This window comes from Oryza glaberrima, chromosome 6, assembly GCF_000147395.1.
Source record: "Oryza glaberrima chromosome 6, OglaRS2, whole genome shotgun sequence".
Classification (NCBI taxonomy): Eukaryota; Viridiplantae; Streptophyta; class Magnoliopsida; order Poales; family Poaceae; genus Oryza; species Oryza glaberrima.
In genome coordinates, this window is record NC_068331.1 from 19,154,064 (window position 1) to 19,167,773 (window position 13,710).

Here is a 13,710-nt window from a genome sequence, read left to right on the forward strand (position 1 = left end):
GATTTTGTGTGTGAAAATTAAGGCAGCAGTTTGATATGCAAGTCATTTGCAAGCTACTCCTATATATGCCGCTGTCATTAATTTGCAGTGTGACTAGCTAATTCGTGCTGCAAGTTGAAGCTTTGCAGAGAAAGGTTAGATTGGAACCGTTGCATGCTGCGTGATACTGCTACAGTATCTAGTCAATGCCATAATCAGCCCCTATAATTATAGACTGTCAAACTTGATAGGATAAAATCAAAACACATTATGTTCTAAAACAGAGAGTTGCAAAGAACAGTGTTTCGAAGTAGAGGGATCCTCGTTATTTTCTGATTAGTTAAGATACAAATTTTACCTCGATTTTCGCTAACATATTTTTCAAACTATTAAACGGGTATGTTTCTTCCAAAACTCTCTATATAAAAGTTAGTTTAAAATATCTAATAGATATATTTCTTAAGTTTGTAATAATTAAAACTTAATTAATCACGTGCTAATGGTTTTATGCGTTGATTTTATCTTCATCTTAATCTATAATCAAACAACTCTGACTGTTTGATATAGAACTTCAATCTGGACCTGTCATCATGCATCGATCGGATGGCAGATGATGTGCCTAATATAAGCACCACACTAGGCTGTTGTCCACCATTGAAGTATGCTGCCGTAGCCACATGCATGCTACGCCGGCAGAGGATCACAATTCACCACTTTTATTTTTTTCTTTTTTGAGTGGGACAATTCACCATTGTTGGCGCCATACGTTACAGTTTGAAACCCTGTTAAACTCATCTACATGGTGCAATTTATTCTCTCTCTCTAATAATATTTTTATGCTAGGTATCGATCTCTACATACGACAAATAATATTGATAAATTAAATGGTACATATTCTTGGAATTAAAGCTTGGAGGTCGCCTATTGTGGTGTTCACATTTTAGACTGAACATAGAGGGTTTAACCTTTTCATCCTAGACTGAAATTTGAACTTCATATCATGTACTGTCTCTGTTTTTCTAAATGACACATTTAACTTTTTGACATACATTTGATAATTCGTCTTATTAAAAAATACATTACTAGTATTTATTTTGTTATGACTTGGTTTATCATATATTAAATGTTTCTTTAGCATAACTTGCATTTTCACATATTTGCATTTAAATAAAATGAATGGTTAAATGTGATAGAAAATCAACGGCGCAATCTATTTAAAACCGGAGGGGTAATAATCAAGGAGTATAAAAAAGTCATAACAAACAACAAAATATCTATATATCATGCGAACACCTACGCAATGTATTGGAAATTAATCTGCTTTTTCCCTAACGGACTACACAATATGAAGATTAGCTTTACAGAGAAATTAAAGGCCAGTTGGATTGGAATGAAGCTATATTTAATTATGTCCCCTATATATTGGAAAATGCTTCAACCCGGTCGTTCGATCTCAAGAAGAAAATCGGACACCATAACTTCGGAAATGCTTTAACTCGTACGTCTGGAGTGTGATTAAATATCTGACGCTTACCTAGTGGGTCCTACCTAACCACTCTTTTCATCCTTTTCTGCTCAACAGTCAATCTTATCCTCATTCCCAACCATTCATTTTCCTCTCTTCTCTCCCCATATTCACCGGAACGGCTAGCTATGGAGAGACCTGCACCGACGGCAAGCAAGAGCGACTCATCTCGCTCTCCGCCACATTGCTGGCACGCAGTAGGGGGCGTCCTGACGTCCACCACCTATCGGTGTCTCATTGGCACCGTCTCCAGTATACGTTGAGCTAAGGGCCACTAGATCCAGGGGAGTGGACACTATCAATGAGGGGAGCAACTCAGTGTTAGCTTGCTTGACAGCGGCGCGGCGCCAAGCTCTGCCTTATCTTCGTCAGCAATAGGAGAAGGTAATAGAGAGTCTTCATGGAGTATAGGTATCCCAACATTAACATGGTGGCCTACCTATCACTGGAGAAGAGGAAGAAATAGATCTAGACCGCTTTTTTCTCTTTTTATGTTTTAGCTTAATATTTGGATGTTTCATTAGTTTAGACTAAAATGTTGCAGTGGTTTTTTTTTTTGTGTGTTTCATTGTTTTCCCGAATCATTTGGATGTTTCAAAATTGATGTTTCATGTGTTGTAAGAAAATGTTTCAGTATTGTTTTGATTGTGTTTCATAATTTAAAATTGTTGAAACATATTTTTTTTATGTCGAAACATGTTTTTTCAACAGTTGAAACATTGTTTTCATACGATGAAACATTTTTTCTCCATATTTTGTTGAATATTTTCCCATCAAAAGATGAAACATGTGAAACACTTGGAATCAATGTCATGCAACACTGTCCGACGTGCAAAACGTCAGACACCCGACTGTAGTCCTCTCCCTATATATCGTCTTATTTCATTAAATAACTAAACTAGCTCCTCCTTGATTGATGAAATGGTTGATATGTATAGAGTCAATATGAAATTTAAACCATGCATATTAGTGATATGATTCTGAGTTTAAGATACCTTGTGGAAGAGTAGTGCACATCTAAGAGAAAAAAAGAAATTAAGTCTTTTGGTTTTTCTCTTATAAGGTCTAACGATTTCTTCTTCAATCAGGTCTAACAACCAACAATGAAGAAGTAGATGTGACAATAATTCAACACGAATTTGACATGGTTTATCCTTAATCTGAAGGGGAACATATTCATTCATTTCAGTAGAGGAATAGACACCAAACGTCCAAACCATTCATGCACGAACAAAGAGGGAAAGTGACACCTACCTCCATAAAAATAAAAGCATAATCCAGAGCAAGATAAATAATATAATCCATGCAGTTCCTTGGTTCTATCAATTATTATCAAGAGCTTACCTCAATGTTTAACCCAACATAATATTGCATAAAGGTTTAAACACAACATGAGCAATAATCCATATATGTGCAATATATAATGACAGTTCTTGATTAATGAACTCTAGCAAGCAAAGCACATGGTAAATTAATATCGGTTCTCATTCATCAGCCAGCAATTATGAAGCATCCTAATTAAGAAGCAACACTTAAATCCAAAAATGCATGGGAACATCAGAAATATTAATTAAGTATTCTCATGCATGTATAATTAGGTTTCAAAGCCACATTTGCATGCATGCACATGGGAAAACATAGCATAGCATAGCATAGAGTGTATATACACTTGGAAGCATTAAGCTCCATACCAAAAGGAAGATCAAATTAACCAGTCTAACCAAAAAAACATGAGCTGATCATTCAGATCATCATCACCATCATCAACTGCTCATTTATCGGTGGCAGCTAATTAAGCTAGCTTAGTTCAAGTGATCCATGCATGCATGGAGGGATAATCTCTCTACTTGGAGAACCTGAGCAGGTCGGCTGCCTCGCACCCCAGATACTGCAGTGGAAGCCTCTGCAACGACGAGGCGGCGCCGCCGCCGCCGCCGGCGAGCTGATCCATGAGATGCTGGTGGTGGCTAGGAGCAGCCATGGCAGCCGGCGACGACGCTCCGGCGATGACCCTGCCCTGGAAGAGCTGGTCCAGGTTCTGGTGCGAGGCGAGGAGCTTGTCCAGGATGGACCAGTCCGTGGCGGCGGTGGCGAAGCGGTGGTCGCCGCCGGCGTGGAGCAGCCCGGTGGCACCGCCTCCGGCGGCGGCCGACGTTAGCTTCATGAGGTTCTGGGGGCACTCGACGTCGAGGGAGCTCAAGGCAGCGGCGGCGGAGGGTGGGACGCCGGGGAGGAGGGACGGCGGTGGCGGCGGCGGCTGGTCGGCGCTCATGAGCTGGGGGAGCTGCATGGAGGGGTCGAAGGAAGGGAAGTCCTCGTAGTGGTGGTGCGGCTGCATGAGGTGGTGGTGGTGGTGGCCGCCGGCGCCGTCGTGCTTGTGGTCGGCGGCGCCGCCGTGGAGCTGGGCCGGTGGGAAGGGGTGGTGGTGGTGGTGGAGGAGGTTGTCGTCGTCGACCGCCGCCATGTCCGCCGGGTTGAGGCCTCGCTGGTAGCTCTTCTTCATGAATACCCTACACACCACCCAACCATCTTCCTGCAATGATGTATTTTCATTTTCAGATCAGACAATGAATCTCAGTAAATTAATTAAGCTGTTAATTAGTTCATCAATCTCAGTAGCAAGAAACCCTTGAGCTATATATGCAAGGCTCCATGAAGGTGAATCTTTCTGTACAACACACATATCCCTTTTTACTAATTCTCAGCCTGAAACTTTATTCTCTTTGGATCAACCACCAATTGCATATACATAGTACACACAAATTCATGTAGGTAACTGACAAAATAACAAAGTTCTAGATGACTGATAAATAGCAAAACTAGCAAAACTGCAATCCGTCCCAAAATATAGTAACTTTTAGCTATGAATCTAAACACGCAGTTGTTCAAGTTCATAGCTAGAAATACTTATATATTTGGACGGAGGGAGTACCAGTACTCATGAGTCGTGATATCATGCATGACTTTGGCATTTCATGGATGCTAAGTATGTATATCATGAACTTAATGTTGCATATGGTTTTTGCTGATGTCAAATATATATATATATACCTGGACATCGACGTTGTCTTGGTCGAGGCGGTACTCGTGCATGATCCAGTCGGTCTTCTTGCCGTGGGGCGCCCTGCCGACGTAGAAGACGAGGGTCTTCCTCATGCCGATGCGGCAGGCGTTGGCGAGGAAGATGGCCTTGTCCCTCCCCGTCGCCTTCCAGAACCCTGCCGTCGTCGCCCGGTTCGTCCTCGTCCCCGTCGGGTACTTCTTGTCCTTGTGGCTGAAGAAGTACCACTCGTTCTGAGGCCCCGTCCCTATCCTGCACCGATCTGTATATATACCACATGAAATATTAATCACCATGTTTAAACTTCAGCTAAATCTCACTGTTGCATGCTTGCTAGCTCCGGCCGGCTAGCTAGATGAGCTGACTGATTGATTGCTCAATTTCAATTTTACCTTTGAGATCCCAGGGCTCGAGCTTGTTGAGGTCGATCTCCCTTATGACGTCGAGATCTATGGCCTCGTAGGCCACCTTCTTCCTCAGGTAGTAGTAGAGGAGCTCCTCGTCCGTCGGGTGGAACCGAAACCCCGGTGGCACCGACAGCGCGCCGCCGCTCGGATGCATCCTTCTTTTTGATGCAGGCCGGCCCTAGGATCTGATGAGATTCAGACATTGTTTAGATTTGGGAGAAAAACACCAGAAGATCATCTACTTGAGTTACTAGCTTGAAAAGCAACCTTTGAATCAGAGAAGTGCATGCAATCTTGACTATATACCTTCCTCTTCATGCATAGGGCTAAAACAGAACAAAAGGAAGAGCACAAACCTTGGAAAACTATATCCTCCTGCCTTTGTTCTGCCCTGATTAGCTCAGCTCATCAGCTCCTCAATGCAACAAAAAGATAGGGACAAGCAGCAAGAAAAACAAGAGGAAGAGGATGATGGAGCAAGGCAGAGGATGTGTATGGGTTATATGGGAAAGGAGAGGGGATAGGGTTAGAAGGATAGGAAGTCCAAGATGCTCTCTCAGCAAAGACAAGCCCTATAGGTGTATAAAACTATGTTCTACTATACATGACTGTGCTGGGGAGGAGTGGGTTTGAGCTGTCCATTAGTGTAGCTTAGTTAAATTAATTAGTGAGGTATTGACCATTCAGATAGGGTCACAGTAAGAGTGTCCATGCATGTCTTGGGCATGGTTTTGGATGGACTAAATGAAAAGATGGTGCTTGTGTCCCTTGAATAGGGGACCCTGCCCCAAAACTGGCCTCAGAAAGAGCAATTAGGTGTCTCCATCTGCAGCAGTGTATCATAATTATCATTATTGCTTGTTTTTTTTGTAAATCTACCCTTCCCAAACATAACATGTTCACAATCATAGTCAACAAAGGTAGATAATTTGCCTTGTTAATTGTTTGATGTTCTAAAATAGGACAAAGCAAGGGTGTGTATGTGCAAATTAATAGCATTAGTCCTCAGTATAGACTGAGGTGGAATTATTTGGTTATTTGGACTTTGCACGTGGGAGTCAGGGGGAACAACGGAATTAAACCTCTAATTCCAACTTGCTCCAAATCCCAATCTCTCCATTCTTCTTCTATTCCCTGCGATGCTCCCTTACTTTATCTCACCATTCTTTACTGATTTATATAATCTGATCTTTGGTGCATAGTACTATTGGCATTGGTTACTTTACTTCTCCCAATTAGGGATCTACTGCTATATAGCTAGATAGCTAGCTAGGTAAATTTGAAACAAGTTACTGACTTTTGTATGCTCTCTCTGATCTTGAAAATTTTGACAGGCTAGGCAGTTCGTCATTGTCAACCCAAAAAATCTTGCAATCCAAATTGTATTTCATCAGTAGATAGTGACTGGTTAATTGTGTGTTTTGATCAAATTTTGTTTGAAATCATATTAATATTATTCCAGAAATACCTTCAAAAGTTCTGCCTCCCACATCAAATCCTCGCTTTCCAATTTTTGAGAATATTTCATTTGAAATTCGTGATAGATCTCCAACATTAATTTCCAACAAAAATTTTATGTCAGCTCCGATATATAGCTTGAAAATACTAGTATATCATGCAGTACATGAATTATACATGCATAGAGTACTTGGAATATTAATTGATGTCTAGTAAAGTAGTAATAGTGCATCCAAATGTTTATATATGATTCTGAAAATCACTTTCATTGAGATATACTCCCTCCGTTTCAAAATGTTTGACACCGTTGACTTTTTAAGTATGTGTTTGACCATTCGTCTTATTCAAAAAATTTAAATAATTATTTATTATTTTCATATCATTTGATTCATCGTTAAATATACTTTCATGGACACATATAGTTTTACATATTTTACAATTTTTTTTAATAAGACGAACAGTTAAACATATACTAAAAAGTCAACGGTGTCAAACATTTTGAAAACGGAGGGGGTATATACGTATTTGAATTGAAGGGCTACATGGATGCACATTGCTCAAGGTCACATTGGGAACAAAAGCAACGTAGAGACACAGTCACAGCAGCTATATAGAAAGGAAGACATGAAAATTTCCACGTACGCATGCATGAATCAGATTCGAGATCTGCCTTGTGTTCACGCAACATCAATGGTCTAATGTACGACGTAGTGTGCTTTAATTAATTGATCGCTCTACATCGCAAACGAAAAATAATCTCTCTAAATATATCTGAACTGATGAACATCAATTTTCTTGATTACACATACAGCATAGAGGGAGAGAGATGTATATGCAGTAGCATTATTCTCTTATTGTATCGCAAAAACAGAAATTTAATACATATTATTGCTTTTTTAAAATCCTTTACAAGCAAATTGACCCAAAATTTAATCCTGCTTTTGAGATGCATTGTTTTGTAGTGCTGTTTTAATTTAGATGATCGTGCTTTATCAAGACATAATTATATAACATACTGTATATATGGAGCGTCCTTTTTTTCCGAATGCGCGAAACGATTGTATGCCAATATAAAGAGAGTAGAGTTTTGGTTACACAACGTAATCGGTCAGAAATGCCATCGCCAAGGTACAAGAAAAAAATGGAAAGGGAAAAACTGTGAAAGAAGAAAAAAAATCTCTTTAAGGAAAAGAAAAAAATCTCTATGGATCAGCGTCCTAAAAAAATTATACAGATAGCTGTTCATAAAAGCTACATATATATAGAGACACTTAATATCTTCACAAGTCAGCAAGAAAACATACAAAATTTCGTAAAAATTAACAAGAAAATGTATAGAAAGAGACGATTTATATCAACAGCCAATTGATTTATATATATAGATGTGAGACGTACTCCAGCGTTAATTGAGAAAGCTAAATTAAGTAGGAAAAATGTTGCCTATAGCTTGATGCTATGATGAAATATGCGTGCAAACAAGAGCTGGATAACCTACTGTGATCAACTGGAAATGATTGTTTGATATGTAAAATTAAGTGTCAGCATTGACGTGTTATTTTTATATATTGATCGTCTCTACTCGAACTTCCACGCACGCATGATTTCATATGCATCCCAGCCGGTTAGCGAGCTGACCAAATTAACCTGATTAGTGCTTCTCGATTGTGTTGTTGGCTGAAGGGATTCTTACGCTACCTAATTATGCGCTGGCTCCGATGCACGAACGAATGGCTCTTTGCAGGAACCTGGTCAACCACGGACGTGTTGAGAGATTGAGCTGGTTAACTGATTGTGCATGTACGGTGATATTTCTTCATCTCTCTGACTTCAGTTCGATTGCTATTAGTTCAAAGCAAGCTAGAATTAAAAAGATCGTAAAGTTTTGCCTGCTATATAATTATTAAAATCTGGCACAAAAAGTCATTCCCAACTTACTTAATAAATACCTTGAGCCTTTTTTTTAGGGATGGGGGGGGGGGGGGGGGGGAGGGTTTATGAGAGGACATGGAATGAAACGAAGATGATCGTGAAAAAAAAATGAAAGCGTGGATACAAAAAATAGATATGTCTTATAACCGAATTATTGTACATACTGAGTCTCTTAGGCTGGTATATGTAGGGTAGAAAGAGATATAATTATATGCTAACATTACTGTGTTTATCATATATTCTAAATCACCCGCAAGGTCCAAGAGTATGCAGTGTGGGCGCTTTGATTCGAATAGAAATGGGCAGACGAGGCTCAATTATTGTAGCCCTTTGTGCCATCGAGGAAACCAAAGTAAAGGGCGTGAGAGAGAGAGAGAGAGAGAGAGAGAGAGAGAGATAGTTATGTAATCGAATTCAATTGCTGAGGATGACTGAGATAGCCGAGCCATCGGGCATGCAAGGGGCCGTCACTATGGAGTGCTCGCGAGGGGACGTGGTGGTACCATTGACTAAGGTGCGTGAGAACGCACAGAAGACGAATATGGTGATACGATCACGCCATTTGTTGGGGAAGATGATGGCACAAAAGCCAATATTGTCGTTCGACCGTGAAGAATGAGATCACCATACCGGGTTTGCTAGCTAGGCCCAAAGACAGCGGTGTTGCAGAGCAAGGTAGAAGGTCAACTTGAACCTATGCTATCCGTGGATGACTCAACACACTATCGTAGTTATCAGTTTTGATGACATGTTCCTCTCGTACTTCATGATCTTCATCATGATGCTTGCATCGTAGCATAACCGAGGCATCATGCTTGTCGTGTTGTTCATGCCTTTGCTGCTCTACATGTATGTCATCGATTTCTCTCCCTACCAGTTTAGCCATGCTAGCTCATTAGCAAGGTTTGGATGAATGAGTGCAGGGTTGCCCTCGAGATGCTGCATGGCCAGGAGGACATCTCTAGAGAGATGGCACTCATCATCGAGTGCCTTGGCACTAGCACGACACGGAGATTGAGGACCATGTGATAGACCCATTCAGGGGAGATGCTAGTGAGAGTGATTGACTCATTCGGGGAGATGCTAGTGAGAGTGATTGACCCATTCGGGGGAGATGCTAGTGAGAACAAGCAATCGAGAAACATAGTCACTTTGTATGGAAATGAGTAGGCATCTGTTGGGTGACACAACTGTTTGACGTGGAAACATGCAAGGAGTGTGCTGGTGTTATGGTGCCGATGTATGTAACCAGAAAATCCCCACGTCATTGTGCATGTGACAGAAAATCTCACGTTTTTGTTTTTTATAGTTCATTATCATGCAAGAATACGACGTGATTAATTGCTGCAATAAATTCAATCAACAAAGGGGTGCCGCGCTGGTGACCATCGCAGCCACCATCCTCGGTGCCATGTTCTACATCACGCAGGAGTTCCATATCGAGGAACAATGAGGGCCTCGTTATCACCTTGCCCCACATCAAAGCCATGATAATCACTACCTTCGCCATCCTAGCCTCTGCTATGTTTTTTATTTTTTTTTTGGGGGGGGGGTATCTATCCTCATTGATGGTTTTAGCATTGCCATTGTTGTCATGCTCACTTATATCTACATCTCTTGAATGTTACAACTGGAGATACGTTGGATCGGCACATTGCCGCAGTTCATCTGACGGCATGCTCCTATCATACTTCATGATCTTCACCATGACGCTTGCATTGTAGTACAACTAACATGTCATGCTCGGCGTGGCATGGTATCCATGCTTGCTCGTTCGCAAGGGTTGGATGAAGGAGGCCAGAGCTACCCTCGATATGCTTCTTGCTTGGAAGGACATCTTTTGTGTGATGACACTCATCATTGAGAGCCTCGGGGCTAGCATGACACTGTGATCGTGCACTATGTCATTCATCCATCCAATGGCAACACTAACTTGAATGAACAGCTAATGAACATAGTCATGTTGTATAGTCACGTTGTATGGGACGGAGTAGGGCCTCTGCTAGGTCACTCCTAGAATTTTCACTGATGATAATTGAAGTAGGTGCTTGTATTCATAACTTTGGTGTTCACATTTTCATTGCTCCAATGTTTAGTTAAGTTTCACCCAAATTTAACTTAATAGTTTCTATATTTTTAGAGGCATCTAGCTAGGATTTAGCCAAGTAAAAGAAGACTAAAGAAAGAATACCATATAGTTCTAAAACACTCAAATCGGAGTCCTGAAGATGGATAATGATAGAGAATCCTTGTGCAAGATATCTGAGTTGAACTAGTTTTTTTTTCTAAACAAAGGTCCTTTCAAATCCCTAGCATCTCATAATTTCTGTGGTGATTCTATTTCTTGCAAAACATGGATTTCTAGTTTTCAAGAGAGCCTATTGTTCTTTATTCTCATGGTTGTTATGCTAATGAAAAAACAATTTGTTTTAAACTAGATTTAAACCAACCAGATCTTATAGTAGTCATCGATGACATTTAGTTTATAGATTATTCATAATAGATAGACATATGTATGTGGTGTTTTGAGTCATTATGTTTGGCTTTGTACCCATGCATAGATTTGTAACTTTTCCGCAGCTTTCCGAATAGCCAAAAAACATCAAAATCGGTCACTGTATGAAAATATTATAGCTGATTTCCTCTATGTTACTTAGAACGTGAACACTCATGCATCTTAAAATGTGAACACCTGAGTTATGAAAAGTAGCACCAGGGTTCACATTAGCACTGAATTGTCTTATGTGTGGAATTTGATTTTATGGGCTAAACACAGTGCTAGAGATTTAAAGTAATAACAATAAAATATCTGGTGGTCATCAATGCGAAAAAAAGTCCTCCCACACTCATCATCCATTTCTTTTTCATACCTCATGTCCAGGAAGAGACATAATTAATATTTTTAGTCACCTAATTTAGCCCCTCCACCTCCCATCCATCTTTTTCCCTCTCTCTTGCCAATCGACGTGTCGCCCACCTCCCCTTGCTCCGAGTAGATCTAACGAAGGAGAGACCATGGCTGTCTAGAGACAAGGGGCAAGGCTAAGGTGCTGAGGAGCACACCTGCCAATCTTCATCACCGTCCTGTAGCCAGTCACCGATGCCTCCTCCATGTTGCACCTCATCCACCAGCGAGACCATCTTGCAGCCTGATGCCGCCCCCTTCCCCTCCCGCTCTCCTTCCTCTCCTTGTCTCCCCACCTCTAGGTTGGCCAATCCGATCAGATCCGGGTACCACCGACTCTGGGCTGTCTATCCTATAAAATTTGTAACCACAAAGTTATAAATCACAATAAGATATATCACTTTGATATAGAGCATGGGTGATCGATGTCTGATGTCGGTATAATACTGGCGCAGGGGCACTTATATACATTGGGCCTCAACGGCAAGTTTGGCCACTGGCCAGGTAACCGGGTTCGCCTGGCTGCATCTGGTGAATGCATTGTGAGTATGGGACCAAATATTTGTATTGGTCTTGCTGTTATATATGGTGCCAAATCCATTCGATCATCATACATGACTCATGTAAATAAAACTAATTAAACAAACACAGGAAAGGGGTAATTAAGATGGTCCGATCCTCCTTCAATTCCTTTTGCACTAATAGCCTAATTAATTTTAGCAGAGTATGCAATTACAAATTACACCTATTCTCTTCAGAGCAAGCCAAGATTTCCCTTTCCCAAATTCTCTCCAACTACCCCATTCGTGTGATCAATCTGTTTCTAAAAGCTAGCTTTCCGTGTTGTCTCCTGTTGCTCACCGACAGATGCATGCATGCTTTGCTTTAATATTTGTATATGTGTGTGCATGCGTGCAACAATAATTTTGTATTAGCTAATTAGCAACTAGGTTAATAAGCCTCTTTGTTTGACCATGGAATCTCAACTATTTCAGGATGCACGACTTGATGGTCAATAGTCAGGAATCGCAAGTCAGGGTTTCGTGGGCCCTGTGTATAGTAGTCCTTTCACTGTCATAACTTTTTCAACCAATTTTACCTTCTTGTTTATGCAATTGTTAACTATCGACATTGTTATTACAATGTCACCCCAAAACTCCACACATTACTTGCCATGCACCCCCTCAACTATTTTCCTTTAATTGAATCCATATTTCGTTGAACTACATATATGAATGTATAATAACTGCTTATACATCTTATTTGATCATATATATGACGTTTACAACAAGATTTTATCGAATTTTTGAAACTTCAACAACTAATTTTATATTAAAATATGTTTAAAAAATCGGACGAGTTATTATGATTTTACTAGTTTTCTAAGTAAACCAGTACACCACTGCTCTGGAGTGGCTGCCGAGGCACTCGTCAGCACGAGGTTAGGGCAGCCGAGGAACAGCTATAAACAATCAAAACTTAAAGTATCAATTACTATCAAATTGGTTCTTAGTACGACGAAGATCATTCCATAATTATTTAGATGATGACCGGTTTTAAATTTCTCAAAGATAAATTTTGTTAAAGAACATCGTGACTTCACAGTTTTACCTGTAGGACCCCTATATCGTATGACATTAGGACCCAAGGACATAAACACCACATTTTTAGTGAATTAGGAGTATGGTTTAGCTTAGCTATTTTATCCTTTGGAACGAAAGAATATATTTTAAAGGAAATACTCTCTCCGCTTCCGCTTCATATTATTATAAGTCGTTTGACTTTTTTCTTTGTTAAATTTCTTTAAGTTTGACCAGATTAATAGAAAAAAAATATACTAACATTTTCAATAAAAAATACTATCAAAATATATTCAATGTTAGATTTAATAAAACTAATTTGGTATTATAGATGTTGCTAATTTTTTCTATAAGCTCTATCAAACTTAAAGAAGGGAGTATAATATGAAATGAAGGGAGTATAAAAAATCATGAGAAAAATAGCTACATGAATTATTTTACAACTCAAAAGTATAGAAAATTCAAATATACATAACTAATTCATTTTAACACCAAATGAGGTGAACCAAGTTTTGTTAGGTTTATTGTAATATTTTATTTAGTACCATATTGACAAAACGTGTATCACTATTATGAAAAATGTCACCAACTCATTAGGGGAATATCAGGGTTTACAATTTCGAAATGGGCATTTCTACCGTGGGGTCCAGAATCTCAAAAGTTTCAAATGAACTTATTATTAAATTTGAAGAAATTGTGATTGAATTTGACTAAATTTTTTAAAAGATTGAAAATTCCACCCAGCATAATTTTTTTCGTGGGATGGGGGTATGAAATTCCAAAAATTTCAAAAATTTTGAACTGAAATTTGAAACAATAGGGAGTATATAAATTCTGTACCTAGACTTTTACCAGCAATATCTGTA

General features: G+C 39.7%; 1 protein-coding gene across 1 annotated transcript; it reads right to left on the reverse strand.

The window, feature by feature from the left end:
- Nucleotides 1-3,102: 3,102 nt before the first annotated feature.
- LOC127777414 (NAC domain-containing protein 76) lies at nucleotides 3,103-5,440 on the reverse strand. The gene is made up of 4 exons (XM_052304001.1): nucleotides 5,329-5,440; nucleotides 4,958-5,157; nucleotides 4,556-4,827; nucleotides 3,103-4,037 (listed from the first exon to the last, which is right to left on the reverse strand). The coding sequence occupies exons 2-4, from the start codon at nucleotides 5,124-5,126 to the stop codon at nucleotides 3,348-3,350; spliced, it is 1,131 nt and encodes a 376-aa protein (XP_052159961.1). The 5' UTR covers nucleotides 5,127-5,157; nucleotides 5,329-5,440; the 3' UTR covers nucleotides 3,103-3,347.
- Nucleotides 5,441-13,710: the final 8,270 nt, after the last annotated feature.

Coding starts and splice junctions, on each gene's coding strand:
- LOC127777414 (XM_052304001.1), bottom strand. CDS start 5,126: ATGCATCCGAGCGGCGGCGCGCTGTCGGTGCCACCGGGGTTTCGGTTC. Junction 4,828..4,957: donor CGAGCCCTGGGATCTCAAAG/GTAAAATTGAAA, acceptor GTATATATACAG/ATCGGTGCAGGATAGGGACG. Junction 4,038..4,555: donor AAGACAACGTCGATGTCCAG/GTATATATATAT, acceptor ACATCATTGCAG/GAAGATGGTTGGGTGGTGTG.